General features: G+C 41.5%; 1 protein-coding gene across 1 annotated transcript in view; it reads left to right on the top strand.

Moving 5' to 3' along the window:
* WDFY1 (WD repeat and FYVE domain containing 1) overlaps window positions 1-16,319 on the top strand; it is a 48,860-nt gene extending 32,541 nt beyond the window's left edge. Inside the window, exons 7-12 of the mRNA XM_058533100.1 lie at window positions 1,690-1,816; window positions 2,942-3,047; window positions 8,694-8,795; window positions 10,870-11,000; window positions 12,055-12,163; window positions 12,981-16,319. Of these exons, the coding sequence (XP_058389083.1) occupies window positions 1,690-1,816; window positions 2,942-3,047; window positions 8,694-8,795; window positions 10,870-11,000; window positions 12,055-12,163; window positions 12,981-13,040 (635 nt within the window). The 3' untranslated portion in view covers window positions 13,041-16,319. The remainder of the gene's footprint in view (window positions 1-1,689; window positions 1,817-2,941; window positions 3,048-8,693; window positions 8,796-10,869; window positions 11,001-12,054; window positions 12,164-12,980) is intronic.
* Window positions 16,320-16,885: the final 566 nt, after the last annotated feature.

Below are 16,885 nucleotides of genomic sequence, written 5' to 3'. Positions count from 1 at the left end.
CAAAAGATCTCAGAGTGAAAACTAAGTGAAGGTAGCGTCTTGGGTTGGGTTTTGTGTTGTCAAAATCCCTTCTAGATCGCTTGTGTGGATTATACTTTCTATTATGTTACCTTTTTAAGCTGAATTATTTTCAGAAGACCTTTTAAAATATCTTGTAAATGGTAAGACTTTGGAAAGAATGTTGTTATTGTTTTTTAATTTGTCTGTTTCTAGGCCACTGAACAAGACCTGGTAAACCAATACAATGAGAAGAAATGTATGGGCTGGTTCCCTCTACTTAGGAAACACCTCTTGTGTAGGGCCTGAGGAAAGAGAGTTACTGGGTGGAATTTCATTATTTCTACAATGCAATGTGTTGGCGAGGCTCTGTGGAGGGGTTTTAAAACTCAGTTGTATTGGGTAACAAATTAGAAGCTTTGAGGCAATTTGGTTTAGACTGAAGAATTAGGGATTTGTTGAAAGAATTAATGATGGACTGGCTTACGAAAATAGTGTTTTAACTATAACAAGTTAAATGTACTCTCTGCTTTCTAGCTGATCTATTTAGGTGAAATCAAGTCTATCAGATCAGGAACCTTGTAGAGGAAAAGGGAAAGAGAAGAACAGTAATTGAGAATAGATCTGGGCAGGAAAGGACAGCCCGTGAAGAAACCACTTTCGACTAACCGTCTCACGGCCCTCAGGCTCTTAAGTGTTCTGTGCTTGCTAAGGACAGAATGGGTCCATGTAACTACTCAGTAGTGTTCGTGTAGAAAGACCGCGTTTATCTGCTCTTAGGCCTCTAGCTGGAGAGTGTGGGGCAGAGGGTTAAACAGGGTCAGGATTTATGCAAAACTAAACCCAAAGCCAATTTTGCCGAGTGCTGCCTTTTTCACTTCTGTTAAGTTTCTGTGAGAAACTCGTTTCTGTTTGCTTTTGCATATGGCTTCATCCGTTTTTTGTATATTCACCAAAAGTACTATTAGCTTGTGTGACTGGTTCAGTTTTATCAAGTTTGTTAACGACATTTTTCTAGGCAAGCAGCAATCCATGGAACAATGAACAGATCTGTTGAAAGAGGAATTTGTAGAAAGAAAGCTTTCCCCAAGGGTATCAAATTTGATAAGTTTAGCCAATACAGAGTGTGAAATGTGAGGTTTGAATTTTTTCCTTAAGTTCTCTGGCCTAATTGTGTGGTATACCTACAGACCTTTTTTTCTGAGACATTTCCTTTAATCTTCTTAAACATAGGTGTCTTGGGGTGAAACGCCTGCAAGGTCCTAGAGACCTGGAATAATCTAGATTTTTATCTTATGTGAGATGACCACGGTCAACTTCACTGCCTTTTCTCATTAAATATTAGCTATTTTTTTCCTTCAAAATCTTTTTCTGAAGCAACCTTTCATATACAGCTATTTTATAATTTTTGGGTACAGAACAAGGAAAAACTTCTTTAAACATCTTTGTGTTCAAAGTATTTTGATGCACAACTGAAAATCCTCATCTTACAGCTCTGGATAATGGATGTGCTGTGTCTTCTCTGTGACTCATGATCAAGTATTGAATGACCCTTTGTACAACAGAGATACATTTTTACATAAAGACTCAGCTGGTCCTGGTTGAGTCTTCAGCTGTCACATGTGTCTGTCCTGATGTCGGCTTATATTTAACCCGTCTCTCTCTCTCCTCCCCCCCCCGCCCCCCCCCCAGGGAGTATTGCCTGCCTCTGGTGGGACCCTGTTCAGCGGTTGCTCTTCTCCGGAGCCTCTGACAACAGCATCATCATGTGGGACATTGGAGGAAGGAAAGGCCGCACGCTCTTGCTCCAGGGCCATCAGTGCGTGACAGTGTGTGGGGGCGGGGACGGAATCTGAGGTTGGGGGAGGCCGGGGAAGCATTAGTATTCTGATACCACTTTCTCCAAACCCCATCTTTTAAGACGGCCATTTGATAGGGCTCACTCAGCCCTATTTTACCCGCGTTCCTGTTAGTCCTGAGTGTCTGGTGTTCTGTAGCAAAAAGGGAGCATGGCATTCTCTTCCTTCGTAGTCCAAAGAGCGCTTCCACCTTTCTCTCCCAAGGAGTCACCCCGTTGAGATATCTTCTTAGTAAGGCACACATGGGTTAGAGACTGCGGGTGAGGACTTTGACCACGGAAGACTGCGTGTAATGTAGTACTAAGCAATTCTCGAACTGGATGCCTAACCCGTTTTTTTAAATTCTAAAACGTATTTCATTAAGAAGTAACGTGTGGTTTGACGCAGTCGGATTCACCTAAGCTATGATGATGTACTGCTCACGCGCTTGCCGTCTAGGCTTCAAAGGAAAAGGAATGCTGGCTTTTCCTTTCCTCCTTGTTGGTTAGCCTGTCGCTGTTTACAGTAAGCAGAACCAAGTTGAAAAGTAGCCAAGGAAGGATTCCCACACACGTCTGCAGGCCAGGAGACTGTTTCCCAGGGCATCCAGAGGAGGAGCCTGATAAGCGTGCAGGGAGGGGGCAGGTTTCTTCACCCCGTCAGTGTGTGTGCGTGTGCACGTGTGTACGTGTCTGTGTGTGTACAGTAATCTCCGTAGTGTTTGATTACTTGTTCTCGTGGCACGTCTTCCAGTAAGGGAGTTACACCTCCTTTGTTCTTTGTTTCTGAACAGGTGGGTAAATCTTGTGTGCCTGAAAAAGAAATCATGGTGATTGGTCCAGAAAGCTGTAGTCGTCATCTCATCTCTGACCTCAGTTTGTAACAGCTGATTTAAAAGTAGTGTTTATTTCGTAGAAACTGTTATCCTATGTAAGTTATAGAATGCCGAGTGAAGTTTATATAAGAATCCATATTACCGTATCAATTAGTCAGTGATAAAATGCCAATTGCTGATTCCAGCGAGGGGAGAGATTTGAGCCTCACTCAAGACGATTTCTGTGTTCTTCCACATTGAGACAAGTGACTGTTGTGTGTGTTGTTTGCAGTGACAGGGTGCAGTCGCTATGTTACCTTCAGCTCACGAGGCAGCTCGTCTCCTGTTCCTCGGACGGCGGAATTGCAGTGTGGAACATGGACGTGAGCAGAGAGGAGGTGAGAGGAGGGAGCAAGGCGAGGCTCATCAGCAGACATCCCCAAGAAGCTGCCCTCGCTTTTCCACCACGCTGGCTGTACGTGCCGACCGAGGTGCAGGCAGTCCCAGCTCCTCACTCGTGTGCTTGCTGGTTGTTGTCTGACGAGTCCTGCGTGTCATGTTGCACTGTATCCTCTGCTCCACAGTGACAAGCAGTGCACACAGCTTTAGCTGAGCGTTTAGGCTGATGTTCAACCTTGAGAAGTACACTGAGAGGACCCTGGAGACAGTCTCCAGCCTATCCAGAGACTGGACTGCACGAGAACCTCCACAGCACTAGGGTGCTCCCACGGCATATCTATTATGCAAACCCTGTGAGTGCACCAGGGACTAGCACCGGGACATAGCTAGGAGCCTGACAGTTTTCTGGGATAATATACCTCTTCTCTGCTTTTATTTTCCACTGAATTCTCTCCACTGAGGCCATGTTGTCCTAGTGTTTTTTTCAGGAGACCTGAGTTCCAACTTGTTTGGACCACTAACTAGTTGTGTGACCTTGTTTAGATAAGTGCCTTAGTTTTCCTGAGTGGCTGTTCTCTCTTCCATAGAGTGGAATAGTTGAGGGAGATGACTTCTGAGGTCTCTTCCAGTTCTTTAGTCAGATGCTCTAATTGTCTAAACAGTCTCTGTCTTTTTTTTTTAATTGACTTACAATTGACATCTAACATTATGTTAGTTTCAGGTGTACAGCATAATGATGCAATATTTGTATATATTGTGAAATGATCACCACAATAAGTCTAGTCAACATCCATCACCGTACATAGTTATAAAATTTTTTTTCTTGTGATGAGAACTTTTAAGATCTGCTCTCTAAGCAACTTTCAAATACACAATATGGTACTATTAACTATGGTCACCATGCTATAGGTTACATCCCCATGACTTTTGCTTATTTTATAAAATAACTGGAAGTTTGTACTTTTTTTTTGTTCGTACCCTCTTCACCCATTTTGCCCACACCCACTCCCTGCCTCTAGCAACCACCAATCTGTTGTCTGTATCTATGAGCAACTTTTTCTATTTTAAATAATGCTGCAGTGAACATTCTTGACCTTGTCATTGTGTGATTGTTCAGTTTTTTATCTCAGACAAAATTCTGAAAATAGACCTTCTGGGCCAATGATATATACCTTCTTAAGGCTTTTTATAGATGTTGTCAGATGATTTCCAGGCAGGATTTTCATTTTCGCCTCTGCCAGCCTGGGTGTTATCTGTCTTGTCCAAATGGCATCTGCAGCCTGTGATGGAGATAGCAAACGAGTTGATGCCAGAGAAGATTTTAGAATATGAGGGATGTTTGGGAATTATAGTTTAACTTCAGAAACATTTATTGAGTGCCTACAGGGTGACCGTAAATTCTGGAAGCTTAGATGAATAGACATCATATATGGTTTATTGATATTGCATTGCAATACATATATGTTGTGTGACATTACACGATTTGTTCAGCTGTCCTTCATACGATGTACAGGTCAATGTGCTGTGCACCGTTGCTGTGGATGCCACGTATGACTGCAGCATCCTCACCAACCCCTGCGCGTGTCTGCTTTGTGTTGTCTCTGATTACTTGCGTCTGATTTTGCATCTTTAGTGTATCATAGCAGAAGTAATCAAGGGGGTTCAATCTATTTAAAAAAATAGTGATGTTGCGCATTTCCAGATTTTGGCTACCATATTCTATACACAAAGATTCTTGCCTGTAGGAAGCTTATAATCTAGTGAAGGAAATAGACTACCCTATAAATAATAAAATGCAGTCTGTGATATGGAGAAGTACTGATTGCTAGTTTTCTTTAGTGATCTTGTAAGACAAGTCAAATAGAGGAAATCTTGATGACATGTTTACTGGCTAATTTCTTTTTCTGGATTTTCTACAAATCTTTTGGTAAAGCATAGAGTAACTTGTTTTTAAACATATAAAACATTGGCTTAATATTACAGAATTTGTAGTACTTTCTTCGCAAAGATTTACTTGAACTGTGGTTTATATTTATCAACTGCTGGTTATATGCATCAAGAACAGCTAGTTTACTGTTCTGTCTTCTGGACTCTTGACCTGTCATTTTTCAGTCTTATTCTGGGAGAGCGGAAAGCTCAGAGGACGTGTTCCCTGGATCGTGAGGGAGGAGACCACGGGGGCCCAGGGCTACCAGTGGGTCTTCCAAGGGTTTAACAACTTGGATTTCAATCCACTGTTCTTATCCTGAGTAAGTTATTTTAGGGAAAATAGAAAGTAGAAGCAGGGTTCTTACCTTCAAGGTTACATGACTGTAAAGTTTATTTGTACATCTAGGGGAAGAAGGCAGTCCCATCATTCAAGGTGCTTCCTGTGTGGGCAGTTCTCTTCCTTTTAGTCATTCATGGAAGATTAGGCCAAATCACGTGCATACTGGCTGGCAACACATTTTGCTTTCCTAGCTTATCTGTCTTGGTGGTTGACAGTGTTGGTGGAAAAGCAAATTGTGTCAAAAAGATGCATCATTTTTTTTTCTTTTTGTGAGGAAGATCAGCCCTGAGCTAACATCCGATGCCAATCCTCCTCTTTTTGCTGGGGAAGACTGGCCCTGAGCTAACATCCGTGCCCATCCTCCTCTACTTTATATGGGACGCCGCCACAGCATGGCTTGCCAAGCGGTGCGTTGGTGCGCTCCCGGGATCCGAACCTGCGAACCCTTGGGCCGCTGTGGTGGAGCGCACGCACTTAACTGCTACACCACCGGGCCAGCCCCTAATGCATCATTTTTAATAGATTTTTTTTTTTTTTAACCAGCTGAATAAATATTAGTGCAGAAGAAGTAAGCAGCCTGTGATCTATAAGACTCTGACCCTGAGTTAGGGTTTTGTACAGTTTGTGGGACTTCCTTAGGCAAGGGCAGAGAGGATTAATCCTGGATTCTCCAGCCCCACAATGCTCGCCTGGAATTTCTTTCTGAGTCACCTGGAAATACTGACTGGAGCGCTTCCAGCCCCCTGTGGCTGTCAGCCCCCACCAGCAGGGTGGAAGCAAACTGGCCTCCCTGCCAGGTCATAGTTAGAGGGGCTCCTTTCTGGAAGTGGGCATGAGACATAAATGAGCAAGTAGAAGTAACTAGAATGAATCCTCTTGAAAAGAGAACTTCATTTTAAATGAGTAGGTCACAGAATATAAAATATTTTACACAGTAGTGCAGGATAGATTAGTGCAGTAATTGGTAGCAGCGGTGCAGGTGGACCATTCCTGTTATGTCATCTTTGTCCAGATGAGGCGGATGGAAGAAAATGTAGAAAAGACAGTGCAACAGTCAGGTTGCTTGATTAATGTTCACTCTTGCCCTTCTCAGCACAAAACAAAACTTTTTCTTGGTAGAGAATAAGCATATAATGGGATGGTTCCCGATAGCTTCCAGCATAACATTTAATGCTGTTAAAAGAAACAAATTATGAGTATTTCTTATATCAAAATATATTCTAAAAAGTCTGTTTATTTCTGTTCTGTTTTTTAGTTTATCTCACAAGTAAAAATGATTTCAGCATATTTTTCTTCCCTTGTGACCCTGCACCTTCCAGCTCAGCCAAGTAATATTCTTTCTTAAACCCTTAGACAGAATCGTGCTTTCCAAGGGCGACGACTCAGTTCTGTTGGTTGTTGTGCCCAGCACTGTGTTTGGAGACCCTGATGTGGTGAAATGAATAGGACCCATTTACGGATGCTGTATAGAGCGTAGGGACTCAGCTGGACCTCTGGATCTCCCAGCATCTCCACCCACTAACTGACAGGGACGGCTGTTTCAATCTCTGAGCCGCGGTTTCTTTGCCTGTAAAATGGGGGTAATGTTGCTGCGTATCTCCTGGGGTTGTGTTGAAAATCAAGTAAAATGAGGCATGTGAAACACTTGGCACACTGCCTGGACTTACATGACATTGCTGTAAACCAGGCACTTTGCAGAACACTTCACAAATGTCAGCTTGGTTAATGCTCACAGCCTCATGAGGTGTATGCTCGTACTTGAACATTGCTGTCGTGAAGACATTTTTGCACTGCTTTTGTTCCATGTGACTGTTCCACACGTGTGTTACTGTGCAGGAGTTACACAGGCGTGTGTCGCAAACATGAGACTAAGCAGCTTTTCCTTCCCCCTGCAGTTAAACACCCCCACACTGTTGGCCCCACAACCCACTGTGTCATCCATATTACCGTCTTTCCTTCTCAGGGATGTTGTTCCCTGGCTGCTTTCCCGAACTGCCTTCTCTCTTCCAGTGATCACAGAAACAAAGAAGTAATTCTACATCAAGACAGTCATCTTCCTCATGTGGATACGCATCTCTTTATCACCCTTTCTGTCCTCCCTTCTCTTTTCCAGCATTTCCCCAGTTATTTAAAGAAACCTCTCTTCTGTCTCAGCCCACTTCTTCTGTTTGTGAGCGCCTTCCCTCCCGCCCCAAAAGAAAGACCTTTCTAATGGCTATATGTGTAGAAACATTCCTGTGACCTATCTAAAATAAGAAAGAGGAAGGCCAGAAGTTTAGATGCAATAGGAAACAAAATAAAGAACGAGGGACAATCCTTTAAACCAGCAGAAATCCCATTCAAAATCTCTATAAAGCCCTCTATCTTCACTGCGTATTTTATAAGGGTCAGTGTAATTCAGTCTCGGTGATTCTCCCATCATTGGGAGAAATTGTCTCATCGTTGGCTTCTCTTATCAGATATATTTTTCTTGAGTGTAAACTTTCAAGATCAAGAAAAGATTATTTTTTACTTCATAATCTTTGGTTTAATTTATAGACAGTATTTTCTACCATTTTTTTATATGTATATGAAGATAAGTGACTGAGGTTAAATAGGCTTTTAACAGGTTCATCTTGTAATCGGGTATAATCTGTAATGTTTTGTTTAGAGAAATGTTTTCTAAGTTCTCAGTAAAGTAATTTGGAGAATTCAATTGCTCTGTTTCAACAGAAGTTCATTGAGAATCTCCTCTGTGACAGGCTGTACATATAGAAAGATGAGTAAGACCCATGAAAAATTCGTAGGTTAGTGGGAGGGGAGAAATGGATGTAAGGAATTATAGCTCAGAGAGTTCACTCCTGGAATGGAGGTCTGCGGGCTGGCTGTGTGGCACCCGGGAGGGAGAGACCCCCTTGTGAGAGCTGGAAAAGGAGAGGGGGCTGATCTGTCTGAGATGATACCCCCCCTGCCCCCATGAAGAACTCTCCTGTTAGTCACCTGTGACCCCACAAGCCTGCACAAGTGGTAGTTCCCCAGATTCTACAAGAAATGGGTTTTTACTCAACCAGATGTAGATATCAAACAACTTTGGCATAAAAAACAAATATATAAAGACATCCCTTAAGAGTTCACAATGAAAATTGTATTGGTCCCTCCTGTCTATAGATTAAAAATTGAACATTGCTAAAATTATAAAGATTTTTTTAACATTGCTAAAATTATAAAGATTACCCAAAACACAAACATAATATTGAACATGGCAACAGCTATAATATATTGAGGTAGTTTTTAAAATGCTAACCCCAACAAGGTCTGGAATGGTCATATTAATTTCTGAAAAATCAGTGTAAACGTGCAGAGCACTGACGTTGGCTTTCACTTTCTCCTCTCCCAGGCTCCTCAGTGGTTGGAAAGTGATTCTTGTCAGAAATGTGAGCAGCCCTTCTTCTGGAACATAAAGCAGATGTGGGACACAAAGACGCTGGGGTTGAGACAGGTGAGTAGCCAGCGTGGGCTCGGCACTGGGTTAGTCATAGGTTTTATTTGTGTAATCTGTCGTTTTGTTTGGAATCACACTTTTCCCTGTAAGTGCTGTGAATTCCTGCATTTTTTATATCACTATCGTTGTGTGACTAACAATGAGCAGGACCTTTCCTGGGGCCAGCGACACTGTTACCTAATTATTCCATCACTTGTTCTGCATTGGAAAAGCCAGGACGCACAGAAAACCCTGAGAGCCTATTTGTAAATAGAGAAAAACGTCTTTCAGTTTAGACTATTGCTTGTTAAAGTCAGTGTTTTATACTAGCTAAGCACAAAATTAGAATCAATTAGGGCATATGATTATAAGCCTTATGCTTTCAAAGACTGATAGAAAGTCACAATTTAGACTTTACTGAAATACTCTGACGCTGAGAGTTTTAGGTTATTCATAAATTGTTCCGTATAAGTGTACCTGGAGCGTTTTTATTAAGCATGTTTCAAGTACTATTTTTCATTTTTTTCATTAAAGAAACATATCCCAAATAGCCTGTAGATTTCAAAGATACTCTTATAAGGAGGTATTCATGTAATACTAAAGTTCTACAAAAAGATGTATTTCTGCAGCAGCCTTGAAGTTAGCCACTCACTCAGGTTGAATATGAATTATGCAGGTAAGTGAAAAAGAATGCTGGTTTTGTTCCTTTTATTACTGGTTGCACCTCTCTGAGGGATTGGCCTAAAGTTTATGTCTGTTAAATTTTGTTTGATTTTACTTACAAAGCTGCTCTACAGCAAGGTCTAATATGAGTCTGGCAGCCAATGCAGGAATTAGTTCAGCACTCATAACGTTGTAATGCTCTGAAATAACATCTGAATTCTGTCGTTAGCCTCCTTCTCACAATGCACGTCTGGTGGTAACTAGTGCTTTGTAACTGATGGGTGAAATAGTCCCTACTTCTAAAGGAAACATGAAGAAAGTAATTTTAATCTTATGAGTTAACAACTAATAGAAGAGAGGGGAAAGGTGCAGGTCACAAAACTTTTAGTAGTAAAAGAATATAGTAGTCCCCCCTTATCCGCGGTTTCACTTTCCACGGTTTCAATTACCCACAGTCAGCCTCAGTCTGAAAATATTCAATGGAAAATTCCAGAAATAAACAATTCATAAATTTTAAGTTGTGCACCATTGTAAGTAGTGTGATGAAATCCCGGGCTATCCTGTTCCATCCCGCCCAGGATGTGAATCATCCCTTTGTCTAGCTTATCCCCGCTGTATCAGCTACCTGCCCGTTAGTAGCTGTCTCGATTACCAATCAACTGTGGGGATATCACAGTGCTTGTGTTCAAGTCACCCTTATTTTACTTAATGGTCCCAAAGCACAGGAGTAGGGATGCTGGCAATTCAGATATGCCAAAGAGAAGTTATTGTTAATCCCTTACTGTTCCTAATTTATAAGTTAAACTTTACTGTAAGTATGTATGTATAGGAAAAAATGTAGTATATATAGCGTTCGGTACCATCTGGGGTGTCAGGCATCCACTGGGGGTGTTGGAACATATGCCCTGCAGGTAAGGGGGGACTCCTGTATGTCAAAATTAGTAATAATAACTGGACTATTTTGGAATGTTCTTGAAGCTTATTTCCAGAATCACAATTTGAAAGATTAAAAGAAATAGTAAAACATAGGATTATGGATATTTGTTTCTTAATGAGGGCATATTACATTTAAAACTTTATTTCAAAACTTTTCTCTGGCATAGGAATAGATTTTTCCCTACTGAAATCTGTAGTCATTTGGGCTCCTAAACGAACTTGAACTTGGTTTTAATAATGTTTGGATGTTTAATAATGTTTGGACAATATGGATGAGTAAAAAGCAGTATCTGACCAATCAAGCAAGGATATGCGGAAATCCTTGGCAGGTGTTGAAATTGTCTGCCTTTTGTGTGTTCATTGATACGTTGTATTGGGATGATTATAATTCAAGGCAAGTCTTCCCCGCTGCCACCCCCCTACCCTGAAGGGAAGCCACGTGCATTAAAGCAAAGTGACACTCGTCCTTTTCCTCCTCCGGGTCGCCCTGAAGCATCACTGCAGGAAGTGCGGGCAGGCCGTCTGCGGCAGGTGCAGCAGCAGGCGCTCGAGCTACCCGCTCATGGGATTCGAGCTCCAGGTCCGGGTGTGTGATTCCTGCTACGAGTCCATCAAGGACGAGGAGTGAGTGTTGCGTGTCTCTGGCTTACTGTGCATCTGCAGTGGGAGGAGCCTGAGGGACGACACGGGTGTATTTCTACCCACTTGCTTGCCTCTTCCCGATTTCCTAAACAGTTTCTAAAGAGAGGATTTTGTCCTAGCTTTGTGACTTAAGACAGATTTCTCCGGAACACTGAGAGGAATGGCGTCGCTAAGACAAGTCTGGCAGCTGAGCGGACACTCCTGAGCCCCAGCACCACTCAGGGTGCGGTGCAGGGTCAAGGCCACGTTCACACTGTTGCAGTGGCTGAACTGGCTCTCCACAAAAGCATCCAGTGCTCCGACCTTTGCCCACATGTGCCTGGACATTTAATTAGTGGGAAAACTCTAGACACCAGTGTTCTTTCTTCCACAAAAATCTGATCTAGCAATCTGTTCTTAAATAGCTATTGGTGTGTGAGACAAATCTGTGTGTTCTCCCTTCTGTCCCTACTCAGGGAGATGCATTAGGGCAGAACCGCTGTTTTTCCCCCTCCCCTTTGAGTCATCTTTGAAAGTAGTAGACAAGCAAACCTTGGCAGAGGCCCGAGTTGGAAAGCTGGTGTGGCAGCACTGGTGTTGGCCAAAGATCTCGTGGTGGAGGCTGGGGCTGCGGGCTTCAGAGCAGAGTGAGAGCCAGCTGTGAGAGGGTGCTGCCCCGTGGACGGCAGAGGCCACGGGGGAGGCCTGCAGCCTTCCCATAAATGTTTTGCCCTCACTGTATGATCTCATGTGGAGTAGTTCCTCTTCTATATTAAAGGTTCTTGTTTTTATGTCTAGGAATATATCAGCCTTTCCACTGAAAAGATAAAAATCAGTGATTTGGAGAGTTTTATATAACCTTTTACAAAACAGTCTTGCAACTTTACCATGCGTTCTGTCATCCTTTAATTAGAAAGTTAGTTTTCCAAACTAGCCACATTTTTAGGAGCAAATTTTAACATTGTTACTGTACGTACTTCCTTTATGTTGCTAAGAAAACTTATCCCTTAGCTCTAGGAGCAGGTGGGTTTTAAATGGTCTCTTTTCTCTTTGCTAGTCGGACTTCTCTAGCAACGTTTCATGAAGGAAAACATAACATTTCCCACATGTCCATGGACGTGGCTAGGGGACTGATGGTGACCTGTGGGACCGATCGAGTTGTAAAGGTAACCTGCTTCATTGTCGCGATTAGCATCGTATCTCAGTGTAGATTGCGCCATCATCATGCTATGAATGGGGGTAAGATATTTCTAGTCCGGTCTCGCTTTCTGATTGGCAAGCTTGCCTTCCCTTTCATAAGCAACCTATAGCCAGTTAGCCCTGAGTAACACATTCCATGTTTGTGAGTTTCCATGCTCTTGGCGGTGGCTCTTCCGTGGTATTCCATTTGCTACATCAGTCTTTTGAGTGAGCTGGTAGGGGCCGGGCACCCTCTGTTGCTCTCCTCCCAGAGCTAGCCCCAGGGTTTCTCCCTCCCCAGCTGGCCTGGGTCTTAGCTGACCCCTTTCTCTGGTTCATTCCTTCCCTTGGTAATGCTACTTTCATCCTGGGCAGAAGGCTTCCTAGTTGTAAGAAATAACCACACATTTTTTCATTAAATCCCTGGGTTTAACACAGAAACTGAGAGTCAGTATTTTATACTTAGTACCACTCTTGAGTTGTGAAACTATGACATATTTTATTTCATAATAGAAAAAAAATGGGCTTTTTCCCAGTGAGCTTTTTATTAAAAATAAAATTAAATTTATAGTAAAACATTATGATGATGTAATTTTCAGGTGTGAAGATACTACGTACAAGCTGTTTTCACGTTTTAATGAACTATGTTGTTTTATAACTACAAAGTTTTGTAGTGAAGGAAGAGAATGAGGGAACGAGTTATTTTGATCCCTCTTCAAGTTTAACAGCTGTTTGCAGTGTCGAGGCTAGCTTTTAGGCCACGTGGTCAGTGCTGCCTTCTCCAGCGTCTTATTTCTCTTGCAGATATGGGACATGACGCCTGTGGTGGGCTGCAGCCTGGCGACCGGGTTTTCTCCACGTTGATCCGGGAGCTGGGCGAGATCCGCACCTTACCAGCACAACCGTCACCAAATGCCATCCCTCCCTGAGCTCCACAGTCACTGTCACATGATGGACAGTAACCACTAAAAAACAAGTCCACATTTTTAAAAAGAAAAAAGTGTAAAGGTGTGTTTTTGGGCATTCGTGGAACTACCTGTGGGGACTAATATGGAAAAGGTTCACCTGTAGTGGTTCCCTGAGGAATGGAATTACTTCAGCGAGACTTCTTCATGAACAAAGAGCTAATGTGTACTGAAAGAATAATTTAGCAAATGGGAGTTTTAGAGGAAAAATATTGAGCAAAAAATTTAATGCTTAGAACTTTCTTGAAGCAGTTCCAAGTACACACAGACTTCTGGCCCTCCGAGGGCTCCTACGGCTCTGTGGTTAGAGCAGGAATTAAGGGGAAGGAGGACTTGTTCTCTTTCTTGAGGGGTGCAATAAGAACTTAAGAACCCAGAGATCCCTCCTTGGTTGCTGGCCGTATGTGACTAGTCTCTATACTTAGTTATTGACGAAATTCTTCAAGATGTCTGTTCTCTTCAGGTAGTGCCCTTAGCGTTGGCCTGCTCAGTTGTTTCTCTTCCAGCCAATATACCATGGGCGAACATTCCCAGTTGTTACTAAGGGAGTTATAAAATTTCTATATTAACCAAGGCAGTCCACGTTCTTCCCTTTCCCCCAAATGTGCTCTGAGGACAAAGCGTTTTTATGGTGCTGTTAACATGGGAGTCACACAAGCCGCCTGACTTTTCCTCATTGCAATTAGTAATGACTAACGGAAAACCCAGCTACCAGCATGATTGTGATGGGAAGTGATCAGTCTGTTCCGTGGAACAGCCCAGTTCTCCTAAAAGGCGCATTCTATTTGTAGTTCCAAGGTGAGCCCCTGTGATAGTGTAGCAATTTAATATACACCTCAGAAAAGAACTCCAAAGCTTTTTAAACTCCATTGACTTTTAGTCGTAACTAATATTATTATTATTTCATAGACAGCAGTTGGTAACCCAGAGCAGTAGTTGTTAACCAGGTCCTGCACAGTCATTCCTAACTTGTAAATTGCTTTCATAACAACTAGCAAAATCTGTTGTGTCAAATGCATTTTAAAAGTGTTTGGCCACTTAGTACCTGGATGGGGAAGAGGTGGGGGGTGGGGAGCCTGTCTTTTAATATTCAAATATTTATTTGATTGATTGTTTTTAACAATAGTAATTGTATCTATTACTGTAGGGCTATGGAAGTGAGTGGAAAGAGGCCTACTTTTTTAAGCATAAATTTAGAAATAGCAACAGTATTTTTGTTAGTCTTACTAGTGGATATTGATAAAAACTCACAACTGCGTCTCTGTGTTGGGATCATATCAAGACAACATGGTCGTTCTATATGATACAACTAAGGGACTAAATTTGTTTTTTAACAGCAGCTGAGAGGGACTGTAATGTTTAAGACAGGCAACTCAACTAAGATGTCTTCTTAATGGCCAAGTGGCACAAGTAATAAGGAAAGAGAAGGCGGCCAGGCACATCATGTTCTAGAATGAACTGCATTAAAAGTTGACTTGCCTTCAGAAATAAGACTGAGGGTTTTGTTGCTTCTTATAATTTTTGTGTTATATCACCTGAAAAAGATGTTTCCTTTAAAAACTTTTCCGAGGCTCTTTGCAAAATGTGTATTAATAACATAGTCTGGAAGAAAAACCAAGTGGTGGTAACTTGTAAACGGCAATGTTGAACATTAGCTTTAGTTCAGTTCATGGTTCGGCTCGTACCAAGGTGCTATCCCTATGAAGTCTGGAAAGGAAAATAGAATATGATCTATTCCTTGCCATGTTGAAGAGTGCTGAACTGTGGTTTTATTTTCCTTTAACTTCTGTAAAATGTGATTTTATAATGTCTGTGGTAGACCGAGCAAAATATCGCAGCTGCCGAGAATACCCCATAGCTTTCAAACTTGTTTTGTTTTAAAAAATTGTTAATGAAAAACCCAATGTTCCATAGAGAGTATAAGATTGTTATAGGGCCTCCTAAGGGATTAAGCTAACATAAGTCAAGGAGGAAAGGTCTATTTAAGGAAGAATTAGAGCAGGGTATCCAGCAAAGGAAAGGAGAATGTTTCAATATTGTTTTCTCTCCACCAGAGCCTATTTTCATTTTTCTTTTTAAAACACACGGTAGGCTTGCCTTTTCTCCAGCATACACTAGGTAGCAAATGGGGTAATATTTTTTATAGAGGTGGGAAAAAATTATTTTCTGAATTTTACTGACTGGGCACATAAGGAAAGTACAGCTAGACGTCTAGTTATTGCCTTATTTTGACCGCGTTACTTTTAAACAGGTCATTTAAAATCGTTCTTCAAGTAATGGTTTACTGGTTTTTCCATTCCTGAATACTCACGCTAATTTGTACAAATAGGGATTAAGAAGTACAGAATGTTAGAGAAGATCCTTATGTTGAGATTAGTATGTCTGTGATAAGGAATGCCAATTCTTCATTGTAAACATGTTTTAAAATTGCCCTTTATTAGTGCAAATACCCCTATAGCATTAGGTGGAAACAGATTACTCATTACATTGTAAATCTCTGTTTACTATGTCCTAGTTCTGTCCTGCTGCCTAGAGGATATAAACAAAAAATATTGCTCTTGAATCTGTCACTTTGTTCTCCCCCTAAAGAATTCAGTTTGTTAGCACTTATATTTTTAAACTGTTGAAACTGGCCTAAGTATGTAATAAATACCATAGTGGCTCAGACCCAAGGAGATATTTTCTAAAATCAGTTTTCATTAAATTATTTTCTACTTTCGTTACTGGATCTGGTGTCTCCTAAAATGTAAGAAACCAGTTACTAATGATAAACCATCTGCTCATTATAAATGTGAGGTTTAACAAATAAGTAATACATGCTATATTTATTCAAGTGTCTATTGCTTAATTGTTAATTGTGAGCACATTATTGAATGCCGACTCTATTTTCTGCAGTTTACTGTACAGTAACTCTTTGAGTAAGTTGAAGTTTAATTGTGCAACAAATTTATATTAGAATACAATTTAGAGTGTTTTTCTCTATAGGCTTTTTGACTGGGGAAGCAAAGGGCAGTGTTGATTAGTACATTTTGTCTTGTACTAGCTATGTTTCCATAAGATATGGTACCCTGTGTATCCAAGAGAGTTAGAAAACTTTGTTCTTTGCTCCTGTTTGTGGGTTCTGTTTTTGTGGGTTTTTTTGAGAGTGTGCGTACAATAAAATGTTCCCTGCTTGTTACTGTGTTGCCTAATTTAGGTTTTGTTATGTCTGATCTGGACATAGGGCAGAAACAGTAGCTACCGTGTATTAGCATCCTCTCTGGACCACGTGCTCTACCTACATTGTATTATTCAATCCTGCTAACACCTCTGCAAGGCATTATTTTCCCCATTTTGCAGATGAGGAAACCAAGAAGATCCTGTCTGTCTGTCTTACTTGAAAGCACATGCCTTCTCCATACTGCTTGCCTTAAGGCGCTAGTGTTTAATGAGCGTTTATGTAACGGAAGGAGGTGTTACTATCTCTTCTGAAAAGTCTGTGAAGCCCTGAAGTCAGATTGCTCAGGACGTTGAGCTCTCTGAGTGCACAGAGCTCCGTGGAGACACCGTGATCCCTGCCCTGGGTCTTCACCTCAATAGCTCAGTCTCGTGAGTAAACACAGGGGGTTCAGACCCAGGAGAAGAGGTTGCTTTAGAAACCAGAATGGCAGTTTATTGTGTTTTTTAAAAGAGATGTAGCTTTATTTTTGCTGGTCATCAAAATAATATATGTATTATAATAAAAAGATAATACCAAAAAGTATT

The sequence above is a fragment of the Diceros bicornis genome, chromosome 37, assembly GCF_020826845.1.
Source record: "Diceros bicornis minor isolate mBicDic1 chromosome 37, mDicBic1.mat.cur, whole genome shotgun sequence".
Taxonomy (NCBI): Eukaryota; Metazoa; Chordata; class Mammalia; order Perissodactyla; family Rhinocerotidae; genus Diceros; species Diceros bicornis.
The sequence above is the reverse complement of the archived record's forward strand: the minus strand, read 5'-3'. Positions and strand labels throughout refer to the sequence as shown.